This window comes from Heloderma suspectum, chromosome 5 (genome assembly GCF_057233095.1).
Source record: "Heloderma suspectum isolate Gila_16-S chromosome 5, 16-S_ref, whole genome shotgun sequence".
NCBI lineage: Eukaryota > Metazoa > Chordata > Lepidosauria > Squamata > Helodermatidae > Heloderma > Heloderma suspectum.
In genome coordinates, this window is record NC_139462.1 from 75,851,011 (window position 1) to 75,878,984 (window position 27,974).

The 27,974-nt window shown below is 42.2% G+C and overlaps 2 protein-coding genes across 11 annotated transcripts in view; both read right to left on the reverse strand.

The window, feature by feature from the left end:
* DDX60 (DExD/H-box helicase 60) overlaps positions 1-14,585 on the reverse strand; it is a 98,434-nt gene extending 83,849 nt beyond the window's left edge. For 6 of the 10 annotated variants that reach the window (XR_014792119.1, XM_084856407.1, XM_084856406.1 and 3 more), the window contains exons 1-3: positions 14,426-14,585; positions 6,412-6,753; positions 3,401-3,471 (exon numbers count right to left, since the gene is read on the reverse strand). The gene's annotated coding sequence lies outside the window, so the exon portion shown is untranslated. Of the gene's footprint in view, positions 1-3,400; positions 5,203-6,411; positions 6,754-14,425 lie in introns of those variants that run through there. The other 4 variants (XM_084856403.1, XM_084856405.1, XM_084856408.1 and 1 more) reach the window with 4 other exon arrangements.
* A 2,269-nt stretch (positions 14,586-16,854) lies between these two features.
* LOC146344021 (putative ATP-dependent RNA helicase DDX60) overlaps positions 16,855-27,974 on the reverse strand; it is an 85,198-nt gene continuing 74,078 nt past the window's right edge. The window contains 8 exon segments of the mRNA XM_084856415.1: positions 16,855-19,715; positions 21,830-21,892; positions 22,720-22,871; positions 24,275-24,417; positions 25,000-25,147; positions 25,502-25,623; positions 25,957-26,098; positions 27,324-27,428. Coding sequence (XP_084712541.1) covers positions 19,610-19,715; positions 21,830-21,892; positions 22,720-22,871; positions 24,275-24,417; positions 25,000-25,147; positions 25,502-25,623; positions 25,957-26,098; positions 27,324-27,428 — 981 coding nt within the window. The 3' untranslated portion in view covers positions 16,855-19,609.

Consider the following 27,974-nt stretch of genomic DNA (forward strand, 5'->3'; position numbering starts at 1 on the left):
TCATCCAGGTATTAAAGGTGATCCTTAAGTTTGAAATGATGTTGGTTTGTTCCATTACTTATAAGCCCCCAATGATGTGTGTGTGTGTGTATGCCACTGGCTGTCCTTCCTGAATGGTTAGTGCCCCACTTTTGTCACACCCCTTGAATTACAGCTGAAAGTCCTGACTTCGCTCCCATCTGGGTGTGTTTCCTTTCAGCTTCAATGTGGTGGTGTACAGAGGCCAACTGCCAAAACAGTTATCCTTGTTCCAATATTTCTGGCCCTGACTGTATATATTATAATGAATGAAATTTAGTAAATTGTAATATTCACCTATAAATGTAGACAGTCACAATTTCTGTTAATACCCAGAAATATACGTATATATCTTTACTTGCTAAACATATACCAGTGAATGCTGACAATCATATTGTGGCGACTGTTAACACTTGATGTTGTATGTGAGATTTTCATCATTCACCAAGCTTTGGACAGTCATTATTAGGGATGTACGAAATTGCCCTTACCTGTCCCCGCCAGGTTCCGCTGGGGGGGGAGGCGCTCCGTCCCTTCCTCCGGAACCCTGGCCAGCCGGCTCCGCTCCGCGGGGATTCCGCACCGCTGGCCAGCTCCACCAGGGGAATCCGCGGGGAATCTGCGGGGAGGCTCCACTCCACGGGGAATCCGGCCGCTGGCTAGCAGGGATGTGTTTGCATCCCTGTAGTCAGCCGTGATAGGCTATGTAAATCTTTACATAGCCTATCACGTCTGACTTTAAAAAAAAAACGCGAGTATGCAAATGGCGGCGGCTACGGCCGCCGCCATTTGCGTTCCTTATTTTGGCCCATCTTAGTCTACATAAATATTTACGTAGACTAAGATGGCGAAAATAAGGGGGAACACAAATAGCGTCCGCTACGCTATTTGCGTTCCCCTTATTTTCGCCGTCTTAGTCTACGTAAATATTTACGTAGACTAAGACGGGCCAAAATAAGGAATGCAAATGGTGGCGGCCGTAGCCACCGCCATTTGCGTATGCATGTTGTTGTTGTTTTTAAAGTCAGACGTGATAGGCTACATAAAGATTTATGCAGCCTATCACGTTGTTGTTGTTGTTTTTAACCTAGCCATGACAGGCTACGTAAATCTTTATGTAGCCTATCACATCTTTTTTTTTTTTAACACTGGAAATGGCGGTGGCGGCGGCAGCCGGTCAGAAGACCGGCCGCTGCACTGCCACCGCCGAGCTGCCGCCGGAGCCGCCACCGGAGCCGCCGCCGCCCGGAAGATCCACCCCAGGTAAGTCTCATCCCGGGGGGGATCTGCGGGGGGGGCGGGGGGGCAGGCCGTTCCGACACGGAGTTCGGGGGGCCGAATGCACTGGCATTTGGCCTCACCGAGATCCGTGGCGGAATTCTAGCCTATACCTTTGTATAGTCATTATAGCCTATACCTTTGTAACTAAGATTCTCTGCTATGGCATCCTATTACAAAATGCCTCATGTGCTCACATATCTTGCAACTGAGGGAGAGTTCACACACATCTCTAGTGTGTAGATTGTACATGCAGTCAAAGCTGAAACAAGCCTCTGGTTTATGAACCCTGCCTCACCAACTGTACAAATGTCTTTGAATGCAGGTCTATGTACATAAGTGCCCGCACAACGTATCCCATCCACCTTATCATCTGCTATATGGAATTGTAAGAAAGACCTACTCATGAACACATATATTCATATAAGGCCAAAAGAGGCATTACTTTAACTCTGTATCTAGCAGCTACATTCTTCCCCATTTTTGCTCTAGAGTAGGCACAGGGGAACTGATTTGGATCAGCATGAGGAGGGAGTTACTATCTGGATCAGGCTCCCTGTGCCTACTCTAGAGTAAAAATTAAATAAGACATAGCTGCTAAATATGGATTTAAAGTAATGCTTATTTTGACCCATAGCTTCCAATTTATATTAAAGATTTTATATGGCTGGCTGGGAAATGCTGGGAATTATAGGACTTTTTTCTGCCTAAACATGCATAGGATTGCGCCTTAAGTGATTTATTGATCTGTTGTTTTCATATGCAGAAACCTAAGACATCAGGTGCATGAAGCTATCAAAAAGGGCACAGTGGTGTATATACACAAATATTTTCAATATTAAGAAATGGTGCTGGAAGATTAACCCATGCACAATCCAGCCAAAACTGAGCATTTCAAAATCCCATTGACATGTTTATTTCTTTCCCAGTGAGCTCCATTAGACAGATCCAGTTCAGACAATCACATAAACCACAGTTTATGTTATTGGGAATGAGCTGCAGCTAGGCTCCCCTCCCCTCCCATGCATGAAGGCAGAGTGAAAGCTTCTGCTTTCACTTTAAAAACAAACCATAGTTTTTCATTATGTCCTAATGAGGGAAACTGTGTTTTGTCTAAATAAAGTTAGTTAAAACAAGCCAGGATCAGACTGTAGTTTCTAAATTGGGATCAGATGTAATGAGGAACTATGTTTTGTTCTTAAAGTGACAATGGGAGGTTTCAATCTCCTTCCTTGTAAAGAGAGGGAGTGTGTGTGAGCTCTGAACTTACTGTGACTCAGTCCCAACCACATCAGCCACATATAGGAAGCTGCCTTATACCAAGTCAGACCATTATCAAACTAGTTCAGAACTGTCTATACCACATATGGCCCAAGCTACTGAAACGTTTGCTATTATATTTCATGGGGAGAGGCTATCATATTTTACAGTACTGTATTCTAGGATATTGAAATGCTTATAGCAGTGGTGGGGAAAAAATCACAGTAGAATCAAATTAGGGTGCAATCCTATGGAGATAGGTGGCCGCCTCCCAACTTGGAGGCAACCGCCTATCCAATGCAGGGCAGGAGAAGCACAGAGGGGATCGTTCCCTCCACGCTTCTCCTGCCCTGCATTTGTGGCTAGACAGCTGATTTCTGCTGTCTAGCCATGGAGGGTGGAGCGGGGGAGGAGACTGCTGGACGACACATAGGATGTGCTGTACCAGCATTTCCGCCTTCCCTGCCCCGGAACACCCCCCAGAATGCCCTGTTTTCGCTGCTCCATGCTCCTCTTCCAAGGGCGGGGCATGGGGCCATTCTGTGCTGCCTCTGAGGCAGCGCAGAAGGGGGGAAGGTTGGTTCTCCAGGAACTGACCTTGGAGCGCGGGCTCCAAGGTCGGTTCCCAGAGAACCACATATCCTATGGCCGTCTAGCCACTGACTAGCAGCCATAGGATTGCTCCCTTAATGTTTTAATTTGTAGATAGATATAGATGCTAAAATATTATGATTAGCTCATAATGTATTTGCTAATTATTATTTTTTAAGTTTAGTCTATTTATATTGTTGTGCAACTGCAAGGCAAACAACTATTGTATGACAGTAAAATAGTTAATAATTACCTCCTCCCACATCTTTCTTAAGTTAAACTGCAGGTGCTTGTATGGACATAGTTCTGTATCCTGGACTTCTGCTAAATATTTGAACATAGTTTTACAAGCGTGCTGAAAATCATTTTCATACTAAATGAGAATAAAAGTTATATAGTTATCAATACAAGATGTTTCTTAGCTTTTAAAAAGTACAAATGTTAATTAGGATTATTGTTGCAGTGAGTAGCCAGTGACACAGAAATAATATGTGGTATCTTGACCAATAACGATAGAGAAAAACATTATATTGAACACTTTTTGAAATATGATTTAAAGAAAAAAAATAAAAGTATGATGTGGTCAGTAAGTGGCAAACAAACCTCATATATATTTAGTGTAGCACAGAAATAATAAAATATGAAAGGCAGAAATGTATTAAAGGAAATCAGTTTTATTATTACAGCCTTACTGACAGTTTGGGATAAACTAAGAGTCTATTTATGTTCCTCAAAATCACAGTTGGCATCAGTCTTATTTGATCCAGAATTTAATAAAAATGGAGAAATTGTTAATTTTTTAAAATGGCGACAATATGGAGTTGATAAATTTGTTGATTGGATTGATGCTAATCAGGTTAAGCCTTTTGACCAATTAGAGAATAAAATGTTTAATACAGGACCCGCATTGTTTTAATACTTTCAAATTATAGACTATTTAAATAGCTGGTTAAGAATTCAGGAGGGAGGATTAAGACAAGTAAATACATTTCAGAAGATAATGTGGGACAAATAAAAAAAAAATGCTAACCCAAATTTACCAAATTATAATGCACACTGAAGAAAACAGAAGACCAGATTACATTCAAATATGGGAGAAAATACTTGGAGGAAGAACATCAGATGAAATGTGAAACTGTATTTGGAATAACGTAAATAGATGTACACACTCTATGTCTTTAATGGAAAACTCAATTAAGCTTCTTACTCAATGGTACATGACTTCTTTACAGTTATCTAAGATTTATGAAAATTGTAAGGATATTTGTTGGAAATGTGGAAAGAGAAGACTTTATCATTGTTGGTGGAATTGTTCTGAGGCAAAGAGATGCCTAAAAGAAATTATTTTTAATATTAGTAATATTCTGCAATATACTATACCTTTGATCCTAGAATTTGTTTATTAACTTTTCTGAAAGATAACCAAATAAAGAAAAACCTACTCTTTTATATGATATTAGCCGCACGTCTTCTTTATGCTAAGTATTGGAAAAGAAAGAAAATTACCTAGACTAAAATAGTATATTAAAATGTGGGATTTGGCAATCCTAAGCAAAACTACATGGGTTCTTTGGGTTAAGCAGAGAAGATACAGGATAAATCAGTTTGAACAGGTATAGGAGCCATCTAGAAGATTTTGGGATGATAAGTAAGGTGTGATACATGGTAATCCATTTCTTTGATTGTAATGACTCATCATTTGAAGGTTATTTACATCTTGATGTTTTATTGTTGTAAGGTGTTTGATGGATCTTACAGCTTTTTAATGTTTGTAATAGGTTTTAGTATGTTCAGTGTCTAAAGAATAGTAATGTCTTACTGTTCTCAGTGATTTGTTTTCTAAAGAAATCTATTTAAAATAATTTAAACAGAAATAAAAATAAATAATAAAATCTACACTAGGTGAGAACAGGATTTATTTAAAAAGATAAGCCCAGTTATCTTTGTAGTAAAAAGGAAAATGATGATAGCAGTAACAACAACAGAAACCCTACGCAACTACTGTTTACAATTTATGCTCTGGAGTTTTTATTATGATTTAGGGTGTTGATTCATGAGCAAGAGAAAAAAAACCTTCTCTCTCAGTGTAATATGGCTGTTTGTAGTGAGAACACCCAGTTGTTGGGGGAAAGACACTATTACCATGATTTACTGTGTCTAGATTGGCAATAGCAGCTATGTCTGATGTTTGTTTTGCATGTTTAATTTGGTGACATGTTTGTTATATCAATCAAACATTTCAGATGAACTTAGGAACTGTAGATCCCTAGCTGAAATATTAATATTTATTTATTTATTTATTTATTTATTTATTTATTTATTTATTGCATTTATATCCTGCCATTTTCCTCTTGCAAGGAACCCAAGGCAGCTTACATTATCCTCCTCCTCCTCCTCCTCTCCATTTTATCCTCACAACAACAACCCTGTGAGGTAAGTTGGACTGAGAGCCTGTGACGGGCCCAAAGTCACCCAGTGAGCTTCCATGGCTGAGTGGGGACTAGAACCTGGATCTCTCGGCTCCCAGTCCAGTACTCTCAGCACTACACCACACTGAAATATTAATATGGATCACTGTTCCAATTCTCTTGCTCCCTAACCTAGGCAGTCCAAGCCAGCCAGGCAACATGGTTTGATGCTTTGTCTTCTTGGTGGATCTCATCCACCATAACCAACCATGATAGCATTGCTTCAGCTTCTGAGGGCACAATCCTATTGGGATGGTCGTAAGCCACTGAAGCTTACAGCCATCCAGTGGAGAGCAGGAGGAGTGACGGAGGCAATATTTTCTCCTCCGACTTTGTATTTTGGCTAGATGGGCTTTTTCACCTGTCTAGCTGGGACACATCAGAGTGGGAGGGAAGGAGGCTGCGGAGGCCTGAGGATCCATTATAAGCCGCGGCCCCCAGTCCCTCCTCTCCCCACCCACTGGCACCCCCCCTTTCCCTCCTCTCTGAGCTCACTTTTGCAAGCTCAGAGGCAGCCAGCATGGTTCTCTCCACGCCGGCTGTGAGGCTGAGGGCGAGGGGATGGGGAATCCAAAATATCCTATGGCCCCCCAGTCACTGTCTAGGGGCCATAGGATTGCTCCCTTAAGTTTTTTCTTCCCTCCCCCGTCATGGCTCACAATAAACCCAATCGAGGTCATCATGGACAGTTACTTCTCATCTGCTCACCATCCCCACCTTCTGCCAGAGCCCAGTAACTCCTTGGCCACCTCTTTGTTTCCATTAAGAATCACAAGAAACATGCAGTGTAACATACCTGTTCAAAAAATTCCCTGTGTTGATACTTGCTCTGGACATGATATGCATAATCTCTAACTGAATCAGATTTGACCCTTGAAGTAAGGACCACATTGATTTCCTTTGACAAAGAATGACTGATGAATATATTGTGATAGTGTGTTTGGCAGGAGGTCAACCCGATATCAGAGATTATCATGAAATATGGGTAACTTTCCTTAAGGAAAATCTGCCATTTTTCTGACAAACAATTAGAAAATTCCGTATGAAGAATAACATCAGTGTTGCGTTCCAGGTGTTGAATTAAGATAGTATGTAGGAAAAGCAGATTTGGGTGGTTGAAATGCATCTGTTCTACATCCTGTGGAAAACAAACACAGTGAAGTTATTTCTGGAAAGTTACAAATATGATGACAGTGATTTAGCTTTGTTGTGAAGGCACATACATTTGGTCACATTACTACTTCATTAAATTTTACAGCAGCTTCGTTCTTGAAAAGCAGTTCAAAATATGATAAAATATAATGCAATCATGCAACAACCTCTTGAGATTGAAGTTTAACTAAAAGAGAATGGCATCATGCTACACATACTGATGTAGTGACAGGGTTTCATTTGAGTGCCTTCACATGAAAGCTTAACCATAGAAATGACAGGAAAAAGTTAAATTAATTATAAATTCCTGTTGCATCACTAGTTGGTATTACTGTGAATAATGGTGATGCTACTTGACATGGTGACTGCATTACAATTGCTAAATTCTGACATGGTTATAATTTTGAACATAAGGACATTGTTGAGGGCCATAAACACCAGGTTTACCAGGAGGAAAGGAAAGGAAAGGTTCCTCCTGTGCAAGCACCGAGTCATTACTGACCCCTAGAGGGACGCCACTTGCGCTGGCGTTTTCATGGCAGACTATAGCGGGGTGGTTTGCCATTGCCTTCCCCAGTCGTGACTACCTTTCCCCCAGCAAGCTGGGTACCCATTTTACCGACCTCGGAAGGATGGAAGGCTGAGTCGACCTGAGCCGGCTACCTGGGACCCAGCTTCTGCTGGGATGAAACTCAGGTCGTGGGGAGAGTTTCGGTTGCAATACTGCTGCCTACCACCAGGAGAGATAGCCCCTAACGAGAAAGATGGTGGTGGCTTTCCAGGTTGCCACAGGTCCAGCCAGGGAAAAGGGTTGGGCCCTTCTGGGAACATATAAAGTTTGCCATGCCTACTTTTAAAAGGCAAAAGAAGGGGGTCAAAGAAGATGCTCACCTGATTTCCTAACTATAGTTACAGGAGGGCTTATGAAGGAGAGGGTTGCAGGTGTCTTCAACCCTTCACCTCCATAACAGAAGCCCCAGAAAATGCAAGTCAAGTCTGGCTAGGAGAATTGAGTGAAACCAATCAGGCACAGGCCAGCCCTAAGACATCCTGACACAAATGCATGTTAGCAGTATCGTGCAGAAGGACATAAACATTGCCTTGCTGGAACAGAGGAAGGTCCATCTAGTCCAGGTTTCTGTTTCCAGCACTGGCTAGCAAGATGCCCCTGGAAGCTCACAAATAGAACAGGAAGATGACAGCTTCCCTGTTGTTTGTCCCAAGTATCTGGTAAGCAGAGGTATATTGCTTCGAAAAATGGAGATTCTGTTATCTGCCATGTACTGGAGCACAAAAATCATCCATTCTTTACCATGATGGAATGCCTACCTTGGGTATTCCCAGGCTCCATCTAAGCATATAAGAAGAGCCCTGCTGGGCCAGATCAAAGGCCTACCTAGTCCAGCATCCTGTTTGCCACTGTGGCCAAACAAATACCTATGGGAAACCCTTTGATGCCTAGGGATTGACAGCATCTTGAAGTGTTTTATCCATCTAATTCCATTGCTGTTAGGAGTTTCGTAGGTATGTTTTTACTGTGTTTTTAGCAATTAATATTTTTAACATATGTTTTTGGACAGTTTGTAAACCAATTTAGACATAATTTTATAGGAAAGTGGGGTAAAATATATTCAACATAATTCTAATTCTAAATATAATTATAATTCTAATTTAATTAGAATTATCAGATATTTCCTTCCTCCCCCAAGTATGGAGTAACTTTCAGCCCCAGATGCATATTTTGTGCAATAATTCAAAGGTTATACTGTAGATTTAAGTTTTGATATTGTGTATTGTTTTTATGCTGTACTTTGTGGTTTTAATTTTTGTGAACTGCCCAGAGAGCTTCTGCTATCAGGCAGTACAGAAGTGTTATACATACATACATACAAAAATACATGCAGGTTAGCATTTTTCTGTTTTTGTCATTTTAGGATTTTATCACTGGCGCCCCACTACACAATGTACCCTAAGAACAGTCAGTTACCAAAAACAATTTTCTCTTTGCAGGTGAAAAACTGCCCAAGTTAACAGGTGATCCAAAGCATAAATGGGTCTTTCCATATGTAGTAACATCTTACCCCACACTAGTGTTAATGATAGGTGTAAGTTGGAATTGATAGGGGTAATTTCTAATTGCCTGGACATGTTTCAATAGTTCAGGGTGAGGCACCTTTAAGGTCAGGGTTCATTCAGAGCTGTTAAGTTATTCCTGGTAACAAACCCATGGCCATCTACACATCTTGCTTTTGCAAGATACTTTGTTGCAAAATACCTTGTGATAATACTTTTTTCCAGGATGTAAGATCATGTGCCCCCCTGCATCACATTTGCCCTTTGTCAAGAAATCACATGATACCCCTTTACTTTGCCAAGAAATTACTTGTCTTGTTTCTCCAGTCACCTTTGCCTTTTTATTTTATTTATTTATTAAATTTATTAATTGTCCATCTGGCTAGTCACCCAGCCACTCTGGGCGACGTACAAAGCATATAATAAAACAGTTTAAAACAATAAAATTCTACAATAAAAACATTTTCTAAAATACCCTAACCCACCCCAAATGCCTGCCTGAACAACCACATTTTTAATGCATGGCAGAAGCTCATTAAAGAGGGGGTATGGCGGAGTTCCCTATGGAGGGAGTTCCACAGAGTGGGGGCCACTACAGAAAAGACCCTCTCCCTCGTCCCCACCAGTCTAGCTGTCCTGGCTGATGGGACAGAGAGAAGGCCATCCGAGGCTGATCTTGTTAAGCGGCCTGTCTGGTGCTGCCGGAGGCGCTCCTTAAGATAGGCTGTTCCAGAACCATATAGGGTTTTAAAGGTCAAAACCAACACCTTGAATTTGGCCCAGAAAACAACTGGTAACCAGTGCAACTCCTTCAGCACTGGAATGATGTGATCTTGCCGTCGGCTGCCTTTAATCAGGCGAGCCACCGCATTCTGTACCAGCTGCAGCTTCGGAACCGTCTTCAAGGGTAACCCCACGTAGAGCGCATTACAGTAGTCTAAACGAGAGGAGACCAGGGCATGTACTACCGATGGGAGCAGATGGTCAGGAAGGAAAGGGTACAGCCGCCATATCAGATGGAGTTGATACAGCACTGTCAGGCTCACAGCTGACACCTGAACCTCCATGGACAGCTGGGAGTCCAAAATGACCCCCAGGTTGCGGACGTGGTCTTTCAAGGGTAGCCGTACCCTTGAAAGGCCATTTCTGTCCCATGCCCAGGCCTGAAGTCTGATTATCTAGATCAATTTCAATAGGCTTCTTCCAAGTGTGCCTTCAACTGCATCGTCACCACCCGCTCAATGATCTTGCCCAAAAATGGCAAATTCAAGACTGGGCAAAAGTTGTTCAGAACTTGGGGATCCAAGGAGGGCTTCTTTAAGAGCAGTCTTATCACTGCCTCCTTGAGGGCTGATGGCAACACTCCCTCCTCAAGGGAGGCGTTCACCACCACCCTGATCCCCTCACCCAGCCTCTCTCTGCAGCCCATAATGAGCTAAGATGGGCAAGGATAAAGTAAGCAGGTGGTTGGCCTTACAGATGAAAGCACCTTGTCCACTTCATCAGAAGGAAGAAGCTGGAACCGATCCCACAAAACCAGTTTGCCACAGGCCACGTCTCGCTTGCTAATTGTATCCACAGTGCATGGAATAACACTCCTAATCCAATCAATTTTATCTGCAAAGTGCCTTGCCAAGGCCTCACAGGAGGCCTTAGAATGCTCCAGCGGTTCCGGAGCCACTGGACCAACCAGGCTCCGGACCACTTGGAACAGCCTCCTGGGACAGCACTCTGCAGATGCGATAGAGGCAACATAATATTCGTTTTTTGCTGCCTTCACTGCCATGTGATAGGCTGAAGATACAGCTCTAGCCCGTGTCTGATTGTCTTTGGAGCAAGACTTCCGCCACCGGCGCTCTAGCCGTCTCACCTCCTGTTTCAGAGCTTGTAACTGCGGATTGAACCATGGTGCAGTCCGAGCCCTGTTCAGGGGGAGAGGGCGTTTCAGAGCCACCCGATCTAATGCCCCAGTGATTGCGGCATTCCAGCCGCCCACCAGGGTCTCAACCGAGAGGCCATTGGCATGCTCCAGAGAATCCCCAAGCGCGTTCAGGAATCCATTCGGATCCATAAGATGCCTGGGGCGGACCATTTTAATGGGTCCTCCACCCCTGAAGAGGGGTTGTGGACCCGAGAAGTCTAACATCACCAGATAGTGATCTGACCATGACAAGGGGGGGTGGATATACCCCCGACTTCCAGATCACTCTCCGCTTCTCCAGAAACAAACACAAGATCTAGTGCATGACCAGCTACATGGGTGGGCCCAGTTCGAATATGGTGCAACTCCCAGGAAGCCACAGTCTCCATGAAGTCCCGAGGTGCTCCTGTGCGGATGGCCTCTGAATGTACATTGAAGTCCCCCAACACCAATAAGTTAGGGGACTGTACACGCACATCAGAGACCACCTCAAGCACCTCAGCCAGGGAGGTGGACGGTACACTTCTTTTGTAATGATTTCTTTTGCAAGGAAATCACATGCATCACCCCTACATCACCTTTGCCAAGAAAGATGCCAAGAATCACGACCCACTTCTGCTCTTTGCAAATAAACATAATGCTTATGAGCTCCTAACAGTACAAGATAAGGACAGGCAGAAGAAATGCGAGGAACCAAGGAAATGCGAAGCAGAAGGCTACACTGTGGAGCCTGCTTTAATGCTAAAGATGACACGTCTCCCCTCCCTTTACCTCTCTTGATAAATCCTTGAATGTGTGGGGTTCAAGCTGACTGGTCTTCAGGGTTGAGGGAACAATGCTAGCTTCAGGGCTGGGGGTGATTGGGGAAGGGATACTTGCTCCTAGCTCCTCTGTCAAGGGTAACAGTGTGGTGGTTTTATGGGATACATGATTAGCCTTGAACAAGAGCAATTATTTTTTCCAGCCTAACTTTAAGATTAAGGTGTGCAACTTATTTAAAGCTATTTAAGCTAGTGGCCATCACAACGTTCTATGGTAGTGAATCACATAATTATGCATTTAGGCGTTCACCACCATCCTGACCCCCTCAGCCGATCTCTCTCTGCAGCTCATAATGAGCCAACATGGGCAAGGATCAAGTAAGCAGGTGGTTGGCTTTACAGAAGAAAGCACCTTGTCCACTTCATCAGAAGGAAGAAGCTGGAACCGATCCCACAAAACCGACTTGCCACAGGCCACCTCTTGCTCGCTAACTGTATCCATGGTGCACGGAATAACACTCCTGATCCAATCAATTTTATCTGCGAAGTGTCTTGCCAAGGCCTCACAGGAGGCCTTAGAATGCTCCAGTGGTTCTGGAGCAACTGGACCGACCAGGCTCTGGACCACTTGGAACAGCCTCCTGGACAACACTCTGCGGACACGATAGAGGCAGCATAATATTCCTTTTTTACTGCCTTCACCACCACGTGATAGGCTGAAGATACAGCTCTAGCCTGTATTTATATCTGCCCCTCCAGGAGGAAGGGAGCAATAAGGTTTCTAAAGGTGCTTTGTAAAATGTAACACCACCACCACCAAGGCTGCTTTTCAGTAGCAACTGTTTGGGTTATTGCACATTCTTCTTTTTTTAAAGCTCTTTCTTTTTATTACGCACACACGCACACACACACTCAATCCCACTGTCCCTTTCTCTCTTTTCCAATATTGCTTCTGAACATGGAGGTTCTATCTCTTGAACTTTTTCCGGAGCAAATTGAATGTCACTCCCCGCCATATAAATATTTTTTCTCTCTCTCTCTCCTCTTTCCCCATTTTAAATAAAAATGAAGAGGCATTTTATATATAATCCACCCACCCTAAGATTACATACACCCCCGCCGCCAATAGATTGACCTAGTATGTCTTGGCACAGTGTTTCTCTCTTTTTAGAGGGGAAGTGATGAAAGAAAAAGTAATTTCTGACACACACACACCTAGTGTATTTCTCAGTATTTCTCCATCCTCCCCCTCCTTCCTGGTCCCTGCCTTTAAACCTACACATTTCTTGGTGGGAGCATAAACAGTGCAATCCTATGCTTGTCTACTCAGAAGTAAGTCCCACTTAAACAGAACATATTCCCAGGTAAGTGTGTATACATGGATTGCAATTTGAATCTATGGCTCCACCCTTCTCCTCTCCTCCACCCCACACAAGAAAGAAAGAACTAAAGAAATTAATGAGATACCTTTTAAACATCTGTTGCTGCTTTTAAACAGTACACCTTCAGATCTTTGTGAGAAGCTCTAATTTTAAGAGCTTCCCCCTTCCCCTCCCCCCCTTTCCCCTGTACATACATATTCCATCTTTTCCTTCCTCACTCTTGCAATCAGAGGTATACTGGATCTGAACATAGAGGGGCTTTTTGGACCTTTTCAAGAGAAAAATGGATGTTGTCCTCACTTTCCCCTTCTGTTGTCTTCAAACCAACATGTTTCTTGGCTGGGATTAAGGCTGCAATCCTATACCCACTTAACTGGGAGTAAAACAGGAATTCTGAAAAGCCATAGGAGTGCACTGTTAATCTGTGTGTTTTAACTGGCTGCCATTTGTTGACTTTTTATCTGCTGTTTTCTGGTTTTATATTGTTTTGTTATGTTATTACAGAATATATTGCATGGATTGGTTGCTGTTGTTTTTATTATGGATGTAATTGTTAATTGCCTTGGACATTTTTTTAGAGAAAGGTGGGGCATAAACTTAACAAATAAACAAATAACAAATATAAATATAGTAGCTAAAGGTCTATTGTTATGTACCTTACAATGCTCACTTGTCAAGGGCAATAATGGCGTGCAGTTGAATCACAAACCACAATTTGTAAACAAGTGCAACATAAAAAATAATACTCTCTAATAATGTGAATTATCTTCATTTGTCCCTCAAAAAGAAAAACCCCAATTACAAAGAATTTACTTTTCAGAGTGTTGATTCCTGCTCTCTCCCCCACTCCCCCACTCCCCGTAAGTTTGGAGAAAGGGAAGAGCAGGGAACTATTGTGGAATAAAGGGAACTGTTTCAGATCACTTTCAGAGTCTGAAATCATCTAGGCCAAATCCTAAATAGGTGGCAGGGAGGTGGAAGGAAACTCAACACATCTGAACCTCCCAGTGTTAGTAACCCACTGCAAATTTCCACCCTTTGTCTCTAAAACGAGAGGTGCCAGCTTTGACCAAAAGAGCCCTGTTCTCTAGTCCCCCAAAAGTGAGGTGACTAGCTCCCTTTGGTCTTTGTGGAGAAGAAAAGGCACTCTACTTGTCTCAGTGGCACTCTTTCCTGCAACTACTTTGCAGGCTGTGCCCTAGTGCTAGGCTCCAGGCCCTATTTATTCATTTATTTAACTTCTATACCACCCAATAGCTGAAGCTCTGAGGGTGGTTCACGAAAACTAAACTCTGGATGACCCCTGGTGGTTCTTTTCCTCTTAATAATGGGAAAAATTATTCTATTTTAAAATTATTAAAAATTATTATTAAAAATTATGCATTCTCTACAATGGACCAGGGAAGTCCTGATTCTCCTTTTCAGTACAACAACATGGCTGGCAAGCGTGAATGCAAGCACATACAGACACGCAGCCACACTCCCTTCTGTGTCACCTGTTCGTTGGGAATCTTTCCTTACCCGTCCCAGCCACACTCATTGCGTTCTTTCCATGAATGGCAGTCAGTGCTCGTCTCTTTCCTCAGTGATCTTCCTCCAATCTCAGAAGTGTAAAGTGCACAGTTGGACAAGGGCAAGTTCCTTTTATCAACCAATGCAAAGCTGAGGCAATTCTCACTGCAAAATGAGCCGCTCCCTATTTCACTTCCTTTTCTGCTGGTCAGCAGTCAAGCAAGTAAAGTTTCGTTTCTCAGAAAGTCCATATTGGGAGGTGGTTTCTCCTTGTATCAAACAAAATTTATTTATTTATTTACAATGTTTATACACTGGTCCACATCAAAAGATGTTGGAGTGTGAACAGCAAAAATAAAAGAATAAAACACCATGTTAAAAGTTAAAACATTTTTTAAAAGACAAGTTACAATAAGGCCGAATTTAATAAACCACAGGTGGTCACTCAAGGAAGGCCTCTCAAAACAGCAATGTCTTCAGGTGTGGAACTCTATGCAGTGGATGTCTGCCAGACTCCATTACAGACCTTCAAGTGGGCCCTAAAGACTCCCTTTTTTTACCTTGGGTAATTGAGTTAGGACTCTGCTGGGGTCCTAATTCAATGCACATGCTGTTGTTGTTGTTATTTAAAATATTTCTTGGCCGCCTTTCAGCGCAGAAGCCCTCCCAAGGCATCTTACAACAATAAAATACATAAAAACAATAAAATATTACAAGTGATAAAAATGTAAAAATAATAAAAATAAAAGCCAACAACAAACAATTAAAACCAACAATAAAACCAACAATCATGTTAACTGCACCAACAGTAGCAGTCATATCAGTAGAAGGCCAAGGTAAAATATGTTTTCAAGGCCTTCTTAAAAGTCTGCAATGACGGAGCATGGCGGACCTCCAAAGGCAGCTTGTTCCAAAGATGTGGGGCCACTGCAGAGAAGGCCTTCTCACATGTGTTCACCCACCTGACTGTTCTCACAGGTGGGCAAATGAGAACGGCCTCTCCTTCTGATCTTAAAGTGTGGGCGGACTGATATGGGTGTAGACGGTCCTTCAAATAACTTGGTACCAAACCATTTAAAGCTTTAAAGGTCAAAAACAGCACTTTGAATTGGGCTCGGAAACGCACTGGTAACCAGTGCAGCTGGCACAGTATAGGCGTTATATGATCAAATCGTATCGCCCACACCAATACTGGGGTGGCCACATTCTGCACAAGCTGGAGTTTCTGAACCAACTTCAAAGGCAGCCCCACATGTAGCACATTACAGTAGTCCAGCCTGGACGTGACTAGTGCATGGACAACTGAGGCAAGGTCCATCCTCTCCAGATAGGGCCGCAGTTGGCGTACCAGCCTGTGGTCAGGGAATTCCACAGGAAGGGGGCCACCACACTGAAGGCTCTTTTCCTGGTGGACTCCAACCAGGCCATAGGTCCATGTGGAACCACCAGGAACATGCCCTCTGATGACCTCAGGTAAGGAAAGAGGCACTCTCTCAGGTATCCTGGTCCCAAGTTGTTTAGGGCTTTGTACACTAGCACCAATACCTTAAACCTGGCCCAGTAGCGAATAGGCAGCCAGTGCAGTTCCCTCAGCAGAGGAGTTACATGCTGAAAAGGGGCAGCTCCCAACAACAGCTGAGCTGCTGCATTCTGCACTAGCTCCAGCTTCCAGATCAGCCTTAAGGGCAGCTCCACACAGAGCTCATTGCAGTAATCCAGTCTTGAGGTTACTAATGCCTGTACCACTGTGGTCAAGCTATCCCTGTCCAGGAGAGGCCGTAGTTGGCGAACCTGCCGAAGCTGGTAAAAGGCACTCCGAGCCGCAGCAGCCACTTGGGCATCCAGCAACAATGATGAATCTAAGTACCCCCAGACTATGGACCTGATCTTTCAGAGGGAGTGCAACCCCATCCAGAGCAGGCAATGAGCCTATCTCCCTGACCCAGGAACCACTCACCCACAGGGCTTCCGTCTTGCCGGGATTCAGCTTCACTTTATTGGCCCTCATCCAGCCCATTACTGAGTCTAGGCACTGATTCAGGACTTGTACAGCCTCACCTGATTCAGATGTCACAGGAAGACAGAGCTGTGTGTTGTCAGCATACTGATGGCATCCAGCTCCAAATCCCCTAATGACCGCTCCCAGCAGCTTCATATAAGATTGTAAACAACACTGGGGACAAGATGGTACCCTGCGGCACCCCATAGCTCAATTGCCAAGGGGCCAAGGAATAGTCACCCAATGTTACTCTCTGAAATCGACCCCATAGGTAGGACTGGAATCACTGTAACACAGTGCCTCCAATACTAAAAGCAAGAGTTATATTGTGCAGTTTATAGTGTTGCTTTATTTTAATCAGCATTCCTGATAGCCTTTCCTCGTCCCAACCCAGTTCCTATTTCCAATCCCGTTGTACCAAATAAACCTTCTTTGTTTTCAATTTTAAAAGACATTTTCCTTTTTATTTATTAAGAAGGGTTTCATGGAATAACTCCATGTGCTGGCTACTTGGTCTGTGCTACCAAAAAGGAAGAAAGCAGCTCTAAAAGGGTTATTGGTGGCAGTAATTGAGAGAATGGTGAAGCATCACAATACACCAACTGAGGGTTGTGGGTGATAGCCTAAAGGTGGCAGTGTGAGGAGAGACATTGACTAAAGCACCTGACCTGGTGACTAAGAAAGGCAGACCCGGTGGCAAGGAGTTCTGTAGTCATCCAGGGGTGTGTGGAAAAGATGGATTTTGAGAACCTCACCAGTGCAGGAGCATAAGTACTGGTTGGAAGGAGGGAGAGAGACCTGCCCCCCAGGTAAAGAGAACCCTACAAGTGATGACTAGAAGGGGGATAGTGAAGTGGTTAAAAAAAAGGCCTCAGGATCTTACAGCAAACCCTTCAATTCCATGTACAAAAACCTTTCTTCAACACTGAATATCTTTCTTCAATATTGACAGTAGGACAGCATCTCCGCTACACCTGAAGGCAGTAAATTAGCTTAGGTGTCTCAGGTTGTCAGGAATGAATCTGAGCGTGTGAAGATACTTAGCAGCTCAGACTCAGAATGAGAACAGCCAGAACCAGAGGAGGATTCCTCTCTAGCGAGCTCAGATATGGCAATGCGTTCTTCTCAAGACCTTGGCAGACAGATGGCTCAATTTGAAAGGGCCCCCCATCCTCCTCCATGAGAACCCAGGTCTCAGGGAAGGAGGAGAGTGAAGGGCATGACCTGAGGGATGCTAGAGTCCGTTGCAGAGTGAAGCGGGAAAAGTGAGAGGTGGAGCTCAGACACTCCTCCAGCTTGGCTTTGCACGATAGCCTACGTAAGGGGGAGCAATTGTAAGGGAGGGGCGTTCCCCCTAAGGTAGTCTGACCGGGAAGTTTTTGTTCAAACTGTGGGCAACTTCTCTAACTTCCACTTTGGCTCCCCTATTGGTATTCGTAATTGTGTAGAGTAGCTATTTCCTTTGTAGCCTGAGAGTTTCCTAGAATTTGTATCTGTAAAGAACCTGGTCATTAACTAATAAAGTAGCGAGCCTGAAGCCTGTTTCTTAGTGTGTGTTGACTGAGAAGAGAGAGGACAAAGGAACTTGACACAGGTAAGGCTACATGGCTACACACTTCTCTCCTCCAACACCTTGTTACCACCTCCCAACATTTGCTGACTGAGGCAACTGCCTCACTTTGCCTAATTGCACGACTGGCACCGACCATGGTCTATGGTTTCTCCTCTCTCTGCAGCTGATCTTAATATCAGCTGGATATTAGCAGCAGAACCTGCTTTGAACATCAGGACTCCACCCTTCAATATTTGTGGTACTGCCCAAAAAATAATAATATGGTAATGCCTTTTAGCAAATGCAGAGTGTCTTGGGATATACTAAAAGAATGACACTGAATGGCAAATTGGAATGGAACCTGATTTAGTGGTGAGTTTGCTCACCACTAACATTTTTTTTGTTTGCAAGTAATTAAACTAAGCTTTATTAGCCTGATGACTTTCAAAGTGGCTTACAGTAAAACATAATAAAAATATAAGAATAAAAATAGTTTTAAAAGCAACAGCAACAAGTCAAATTCATTCTCAACTAAAACAAGTTATGGCCCCAGATGAAAACAAAATCAGAAAGATGATATTAAAAGGCCTGGTCAAATAAAAACAACAATGGAGTCCACACCCAACAAGCCCCCTGCTCCCCACAAACACACACAGTAGGATTAAAGGAAAGAACTTCCTGGTCAGAAGCTTGACTTCCAGGCTGGTTTGAGCCTTGGCAACACTTTTTTTAGAAATTAAGCTCTATCACCTTCTTTCAGTCCCAGAAAGTCATTGGCAGCCTCCCCCTGTTCTAATTGAAGCAGTAGCTTCAAGGGTGGGTGCACTTACTGGGGCACACTGGGATGAGATGGTGAGTGATGCGTAGTTAATCCGGAGTAAGTCCCAACTAAGTTCAGTGAGACTTAGGCCAAAACAGACATTACTTAAAGCAAATAAATGACTATCTCCCAATAGAAATTGCAGGCACATAGCAAAGGGAAAAGGGATAATGATGATGATAATGATGATAATAATAATAATTGTTGTTGTTGTTCAGTCGTTCAGTCGTGTCCGACTCTTCGTGACCCCATGGACCATAGCACGCCAGGCCTTCCTGTCCTGCGCTCTCTCCCGGAGCGTGCTCAATATAATAATAATACTTAACATTAAAGTGTTCAAAGTGTTTCACATGCATCATGTAGTTGTAATCCTTACAACAACCCTGTAATAAGTATGCCTTTTTTGCAGCCCTTTTGTATTTGGGACATTAGAGTATAGTGATTTATATGAAATTGTAAAATCATTAAACTTGTATGCTCTAAACACTAAACCATTAATATTCATTTGAAAGAGTTATCCATATGAAGAGTTATCTACCACATTTGTATCCCTCTCTTCCTCCACGTAACTCAGGGTAGTATATATGAGGTCAGCATTTTATCCTCACAATAACCCTGTGTGGTAGGATGAAAGACAGTGACTGATACAAGGTCACCCATGAGTTTTATGATTCAGCCAAGATCTGAAGTCAGGTTCCACCCAGTCTAAATCCCCAAATACTAATCACTACATTACATTGGCTTTTCATTCATATCTCCATTCATATCAAGAGCGATCTATTCTACAATGTGTAGTTTTTCAGTACAGAAAGTTGATTTTGTTTATTCTTGAACCCTTTCCAGTTTTCTCCTGTAGCTGTAGCTTAGTTGTTGAAAAGCCAATTTAACATTGTGGTCTTCACTGCCACCAAACTCACGCAAAAAAACACTGGAAAACAGAAGAAGAAATGGTGAGTATTTGTAAATGTTTTTCTTAAACTTATGATATCAGAGCTGTGCTCCTACAGTGTGAATAGTTTTGTACGCATGCACTAGTGTAGCTGTTGGTTTGCCCTGTCTTAAGGGCTCAACAACTTTTGAACCTAAGCACCTCTCTTGGAAACAAGTAAATTAAACTTAATGCCCAAGTAAATGGAGCTAGGCTTTTTGAATAAGTAGTTTTCAGGTTGTCACAAATGCAATGAGAACTGAATTAAATGTATTCATTAAAATATTATTTAAAACAATTGTCCAAAACCTTAGACACCTGTTTTGAACTGATTCTTGTTCTTCAAAAATTAAGCCACATGTAAGACTACATAGAAAAAGTGCCAATGATACCTGCCTTTTCAAGTGAGATCTCTGGGCAGCTGGTCTGGAAGGAAGCCCCATGTAACTCAGTGGGATTTACTTCTCAGTAGACATGCATAGAATTGCACTGTAAATGCAGTTTCTACAGTATGCAGCCCAAGGATCTGGAAATTGATAGGACACTGCTGGCCCTGGCCTGGCCTCTGGGGCATAGATTAAGGGCTTGTATGTGGCACTACTATGCTGTGTCACTGATTATTCCAGAGCAAACAGAGACTGTGATGTTAGTGTTAGAATCTGATCTTTGTACTACCACAGCGCAACGCGTTCCAAGAAGTGAAATCAAGAGAGACAATAATATGAATGTATTATATAATAATTTTATCACCTTCCCAACTGTAAAATATGTCAAGGCTAAATAGTACTCATTTGCTCTCTACCTTGGTTTTGGAGTTTCCTGTCATCTCATCTAAATCTATATCCAGCTTGAGCCTTGGTAATTTTTTAAAGGAGCTTTTCAGTCAAAACTTTCTAATATTTTTCCCCTTCAACATGCAAATCACATGTGAATGAGTTCATTGTTGCATTGCCATTTTGAAAGACTTCGGGTTCTTTCCCACCATGTGGGGTTGTGATGTCGCTCCTTTACTTTCTTGAGAAGAGAGGAGGTTTATCTGGCTCAGGATTGCAACAACTTTGCTTTATTTGATGAATCCTCTTTTCATCACCTTTTTTGATGCCAGCTGAGCCAGAGACCCAGTTCACATGTCACAGCTACCCAGGGTGAACGAGCAGGAGCAAGCAAGCATGCTGGCAGCACCCGGCTGACTGCCCACTCCCACACAGCTAAACAATGGATGGATTGTTGGTTGTTGTCCATGATGTCCAATTCCAGAATTGTGGGTTGTTGTGAGAGGAAAAACTTACACTTGTAACCCACGGTTTGTTTTGGGGTTACAAGTGTGGGTTGTTCTTCTGGCAACAACCCACAGTTCTGGAATCGGACATCATGGACAACAACCAAAGATGTCGGATGTCATGGACAACAGCCAAAGGAAGGAGGATCTGTGCACTGTTTAGCTCAGCAGGAGCAGGCAGGTGGATGGGAGCCAGCATGTTCTTGTTCCTTCACAACAACCCAAGGTTTAACAAATCATAGATTGTTTCAATGTCAAACCAGGCCAGAGTGGGCTTGGTTCTCTAAATATGATCCACATAATGCAGGAGAGAAATGAACAGAAGTTTTTATAGTTCCCTAGACGTACTTACCCATCTAGATATAAAGAAAGAAGTGGGGTAGTGCAGCTACCAGAGCAATAGCCTGATCATACTTTTGAGTGTTATGAGCTATGTCAGTATTTTCTCCCAGCTCACAGAGACTGGTCTTCATTATTTAAGAATAATCCATTTAATCTGCAGATACTGTATTATTCTCTGGAGGTTTCAGGCATACTCCAGAGCAGATTAGGCGGACTGCAGGCAAAGAGAAAATAGCTGAAAAATGTCCCTCTGCATTCCATTGATGGAAGCCTTCCATTGGTGGGGGAACTATTCAGATTCCAAACACTGTTTTTATTCTTGTGAGCCACTTTTTAACAATAGCAACCTGGTATATAAGTATTTTAAATATATATATATATTAAATTGTGGCTCATAGGATCAAGGCATTAAAGTGAGAACATGATTTTCCTAAAGATATAAAGAATCAAGAAGACTTCTTTCAAGTCCAATGTGCTGCTACAGTATGCATACCTGATTGCTTGAATATTAAGGGCAAAGTCCTTTAGCAAGCGATAAGCTTCTCCTTCATGTAGACTAAAAAGAAAAGTAGATTTGAATGTATTAAATGTTTCATGCACTCTTACTATTCAGATAGTGAATGAAAACAAGCTAGAATTAGCAGTAATCCATTTCCATCATAAATGCCTTGGACTCTGAATAACTCTGAAAAAAACCTGACAGCATGGGATCTTGGCACTTGGCTTAACAATGCCATTGCCAGTGAGAATGTATCAGATGAGTGAAAATAAGGTAATGATACAATTGTGACTGGTACCCTTCCTGTATTCAGGAACAAAATGTGTGTACTCAGTCACGTGGGAGTTGGAATCTTAGAAACAGAGGAAGCGGTGTGAGACCACTGGTCCACCTAGCCCAGTATTGTTGACATTGACTGGCAGTGGCTATTCAGGGTTTCAAGCACAAGTTTTTTCTGCCCTACCTGGAGATGCCAGGGCGCATTCATAAGCAGCAGCTATAATTAAAAGGGAAAAATCACATCTTCTTTGCTGAAATGGGGAAGCTTTGAAAATATGGGGCAAAGAGGGTCACTTCAGACTTTGGATATTTAAGAAGGGGACATAACTCAGCGAGGGCACATTTTGTTGCATTCACTGGTTCTGTTCCTGGCTTCTCCATTTAAAAGGCTGTCTGGTAGGAAAGATGGAAAAGATCACTTCTTATGACCTTTGAGAGATGCTCCTGGTCAGAGTAGGTAACACTGGGCTAGTTGGAGCAATGGCCTGCCTCTATCAGGGCTCCGTGCTGGGAGCTGTATGAAATATTTCTGTCTAAAGATGCACAGGGTTGCACCCTAAGACTACTTTATATATCTGTACGCTCACTGAAAGGATATTGCTTACCCATTATCTTCAGACATAGCTGCCAAAGAACCGTGTCTGTAGAAGTCAAGCAGATATGCATTAAGTGGCATTTTCCTTCCTTGTTTGTCACATCTCTTTGAATAGAGAACAGGAATGTTTGAAACAGTAATACCTAGAGTGTGCAACAAGACCTGCAGAAACAATATAACATCAGTTTCTCAGTCATATGTTTCAGTTACTTTGCATGTTTAGATTATCTTATTACTGAGTCTCTAAGAACTGAGGGATTTTGCCCAAGATTCAACATAACAGAAGTGATTCATAGACTACATACACAAAATATCACAAGATGTTGCACATTTGAAGTATTTCTATGTTGAGTTGCTCACCCACATTTACCTTCGACCTGGTAACCTTCTGCTGGTAGCTATACTTTACATTAAGAAGTCGTAAGATTGAAGTATAGGGAGCAATCCTATACTGTCTAGAGGGCCATAGGATTGTTCCCTATACTTCAATCATATGACTTCTTAATGTAAAGTATAGCTACCAGCAGAAGGTTACCAGGTCGAAGGTAAATGTGGGTGAGCAAATCGACATAGAAATACCTCAAATGTGCAACATCTTGTGGGAACCAAGGGCGGAGCTAGGGCTCCAACCTCGGTTCCCAAAAACCACACTCCCCAGGCCCTCCCCCACCCCCTCATAGCCAGCACAGTTTTCTCCATGCCAGCTATGTCTCTGCACTCAGAAACAGAGCATGGAGACAGGGAAAAGGGGGCAGTCCAATGGGCAGGGAGGGGAGGAGATTACGGAAGCTGCTTTACACAGCTTCCTATCGGGTCTCCAGGTCCCTTCCCTCTCCCTCCCTGAGATCGCCCATCTAGGCAAAAATGCAGGGTGGCTGGAGTACGGAGGAGAGGATACCCTCCGTGCTCCAGCCACCCTGCATAGGGTAGTCGGTAACCTCTGATTTCGGAGGCTGGCAACTATCTGGATAGGATTGCACCCACAGGCGAAGATAATATTTTCTGCAATAATGTGTCAGTGCCACTGTAGTACAAGTCAATGGAAATGCTTACATGCTTAAATTTTTATATGTTTACAATTCTGTACTACTGAACAAATGCAAAAATTAATGATTGGATTCAATTGTTCCCTTTCTCTGACAGAAGGAGGTGTTTCATCTTTGGATCCAACCAATGCTAATTGCTACAAGGGACATTTTTTAAAGATTCTGATCATTCTCTAATGAAATAAAAACATTGTGTGTGTCTTATTGGTGCAGAATGTTCTAATTTTGGTTTTTACAGAAACAAGCAATTTTTAATTGGACCCTTTTACCAGTTCTGTTTCTTTCTTTTATAAAAAGCAGTACCATAATTTATTAGCAAAAGTATTTGTTTATATTTTCCTGATCTCTTAAGTGGTGTATTACACATTCCAAAATTAGATATTTGTAATATATATGAATTTGACCTCTCTATACAGCAGGTTATACAAAGTATCTGCAGTATATCAACTTTCTTTTCAATTTTTTTCTTAGAATGTTCTTTAAGATATCAAAAGCACTTCATCAACCTTTTCCACTTACATTGTTGAGAGCCCCTGTGTGCAGTAAGTCAAGATCTGAATTTCCTGAGAGGCACACAAAAGGAGAAACTGCTGTCCTTTCCTGGTCACAGCCCATTATACGAGATGCCAGTGGAGAGTCACATTGCTCCTTATTTGAAAAATCTAATAAAAATATTGCGAAATGTGAACTATTACAATCTGATAATACGGAAATAATGTGGCTTTGCATTTGTACTTCAAAAGCTCCTTTCCAGGGTTTAAATCTAACATCACATTACTGGACATCTGCTACCACAACAGGTCTAGGGTGTTTGACTCTAACTACACATTACACTAATCATGAAAGTTAGCTTTTTATTTAGTGTAAGCACATGCGGCCCCAATTTGGATCAGGACGACTGTGCACTAGGAGGGGTGGATCAATCTTCCTCTCCCCACACGCTTCCCCGCCCTGCCAAATACCCCCCAAATGTGGAGTTAAAAAAAGAAGAAGCCTCCATTGACATCAATAGAAACTTTTTTTCTCTCCCCTCCTCAGGAGGGGAAGGTTTAATCCTCCCCTACTGATGTGTGATAGCCCAATCCAAATTGGGGCCATGTGTGCTTACACTCGAGTAAATAAAAAGTTAACCTTCAGCTACATGCTATGTGATTAGCATAACATGTAGTTTAGCTCTCAGAATCTCAGAATTGTGATGTGCATACCTGCCCCAGTTCAATGAAACAAAAATATTTCATATTTACCAAGTTTTGAAAGAGGAAGTTGATATACTTTTGTCTTGTTATCCTGCATCAAAACAGTGAGTAGAAACTGTCCAAAGTTCTCTTCTATTTTCCGATTATATAGATCTAAAGCAGCAGCAAAGTTTTCAGGCAGTTCTTCAAGGAACACCTGGAGGGAAAAGAATCTTTGCTAGGAATCTTTATACCCTAGAATTCATTGATTTTTTTTAGATTAATAAAAAGTAAACAGATTGCAACAACAGATATACAGTATTTGAGTTTGATTTCTATGATTACACAGTGATTAACTTTGACTGGATCATGACCATTGTCAGGTTACCAATTTTCAGCCTCTTTGTAGCAATTTGTTTGGACTTAATTCTGTAAACTGAATAAATCTATCCTTCGTTCTTATTTACGTTTGTCCCAGTTTGATTCTATCCTTCTCGAACATAGGTGGCCACTGGCCAACAGCCTTTCTTAAATTGGTTTCTTTTTGTAAATAATAAAGTTTTAATATTACCTTTGATTTGGAAAATTTCTGTTTAGATTTAAAAATAGCAGCTGGCAAATATTTTCTTCCAAAAAGATGTGCCAATACTAGTACTAGCTTTTCCATCACATCCTCAGAAAAGAATGGTCTTGCTGTTTGAAAGAAAAAATTCACATCAGATTTGGACCACAGAACATAATTTTTTAAAATTATACGGAACAGTACAGTTATAATGAGCATTATTATTGCTTCAAAATGTTTACACTGCACAAAGATGACAATTACCAAATCTATGTTTATAAAATCAATTTTTGCAGGTAGGTCTCACCACAGGATGAAAGATTCCTGAATTGTTCTGTATTTCACTATAGGCTGAAAGATTCCTGAATTGCTCTAAGGTTCCTGAATTGCTCTATATTTCTAGCCATTATATATGACTGAGTAACTTATTTAACTAACTGTACAAGTACTGATCTCAAACATACTTCTCTGGCTTGGCAGGCAAAGTGTGTAAAACAAGCCTTTGGCAAGGAAGTCAACAAAGACAAAATTGGAAGGTTCATGACAATGTAACTGGGTCACGAGTCCAGAAAATCCCATTGTATTCCCTTCTTGATCTATATATCCCTGAAAAATTAAAATACAGCATGCGATTAGGTGAGTGTCCTACCCTATTCAGGGCAGGCTACAATATAGTCTCAGCTCAGTTTATCCTCCTAGCAGCCCTGAAAGTCATATTAGGCTGGGACATGATGCCTTGTCCAAAGCTTCATTAGTGAAACACCGATCTGAATCTGTATCTTCCATGCCAAACCACACTATGTATAATGCTACATATAATTATTGTATCTAATTTATCATAATAATATAAATACATATTATAATGATCATGGATATCATATATAATACACTATTATAGCTGCCACAGTCCCAGGCACTCCATCCTCTCCATCCGGATTTGGGCATGAAAGACCAAGGAAAAGTGTGGGTCCATAAATGGTAAGTTGTAAGCAAGCACAATTTGTAACATTGCACATCATCACTGATCACGGGGCATGTCATTTAAGGCATCAGCCTGAGCTTTCAAGGTCCTGGATTTTGGGAGTTTGGACCAACATGAGATAGTCTCAACTCTGGTCTGTTTAAAACACCAGGTTTTTTGATAATTGAATATATAGTTATAATTATTGTTGTTCTAACATCCTTTGCTATTGTTCAACAATGATATTGGCCGTACAACTCTTCTGAACACTGGAACTTGTAGAGCTTGGTACACCTACAAAGCAGAGAAGCAGGCACTGCATTACTAAATGATGATGGCATAAGGGATAACCAGCCTGCTTCCCCATACTTCAGGTCTGAGAAAAAGCCTCTATGCTGATCAGGAAAAGTCAGGGAATGGGTTAAGGAAGTAATGGAAAGAGAGCCTTGCTACAGTGTTTTATATCCATGTTCCCCTAATTCCTGTGTATGCTTGTGCCAGGAGCACATCAATTATAAAAGACAATTTGAGTTTTTGTAACTTAGATAACACTGTCTAGTTCCCTCTAGAAACATAATCAAACACTGCCCATTTCTAACCCATGTATCTGTCATAGCTGTTGTGACACTACCCTTTGCTCTCACCATCACACAACTCAGCTGAGGGCATGTTTACGAAAAATGTTGGTCAATTAACAGGAAACCATATTCTTTGTGTTGGCTTTCTAAATATGGTACAAACATTTTGGTAGACTATACTCTTACACATAATATATGGTGAAATGCGTTCAAAATAAAGTATTTGAAAACTGCCATAATACATTTAGGATAACACCAAATCATTTAAAGACAAGAATACTTGAAACCTTGCCTTTTTGACAAGAAACTGCAAAGAAAACAGGAAATAGAGCTTCAGTATCTTCAGGGCCCAAGGTTGTTCAAAGGACAGAAGTGAATTCTTCAGTAATGACACAACCTTTGAACAGGAAAAACACACATCTTTGATTAATATTAATCATTCCCACCATTTTCAGCTGAGATTCTCAGCATGCCATCTCTTATATAGACAAAGCAGCACTAGCTACACACAAAAGGAAGGCAACACCAGACTCGGGGGAATCCCAGGTTTTTGCAGAAGTACATACAAAAAACAGGGGAAAATGAAGGGGCATGACACCCCCCTCCAAAAACATGGCAAAACATAAAGCACATGTGTAGGCTCATGTGCAGAGAAACAGACAAGTTGTTGCCAGGCAGCTCAGCAAAACACCCATGTGGAGCTGGCCAGCATGCACCACTGCCGTTGACGGGGTGCCCACCTCACTGCTCTCCTAACTTTCTCTCAGAATGATCCTGGCTAGTGGCGGGGGGAGCAGCACCTGAGGATGGCAGGAGGCCAATGATTGGAGAGAGGGAGCAGAGGGCCCACTGCACAAGCACCTCAGTAGCGGTGGTGGGGGCGGAATATTGAGTGGATGGGGGGAAATGAAAATGATGCTATTCGGCTCCTGCTTTTTCCTCC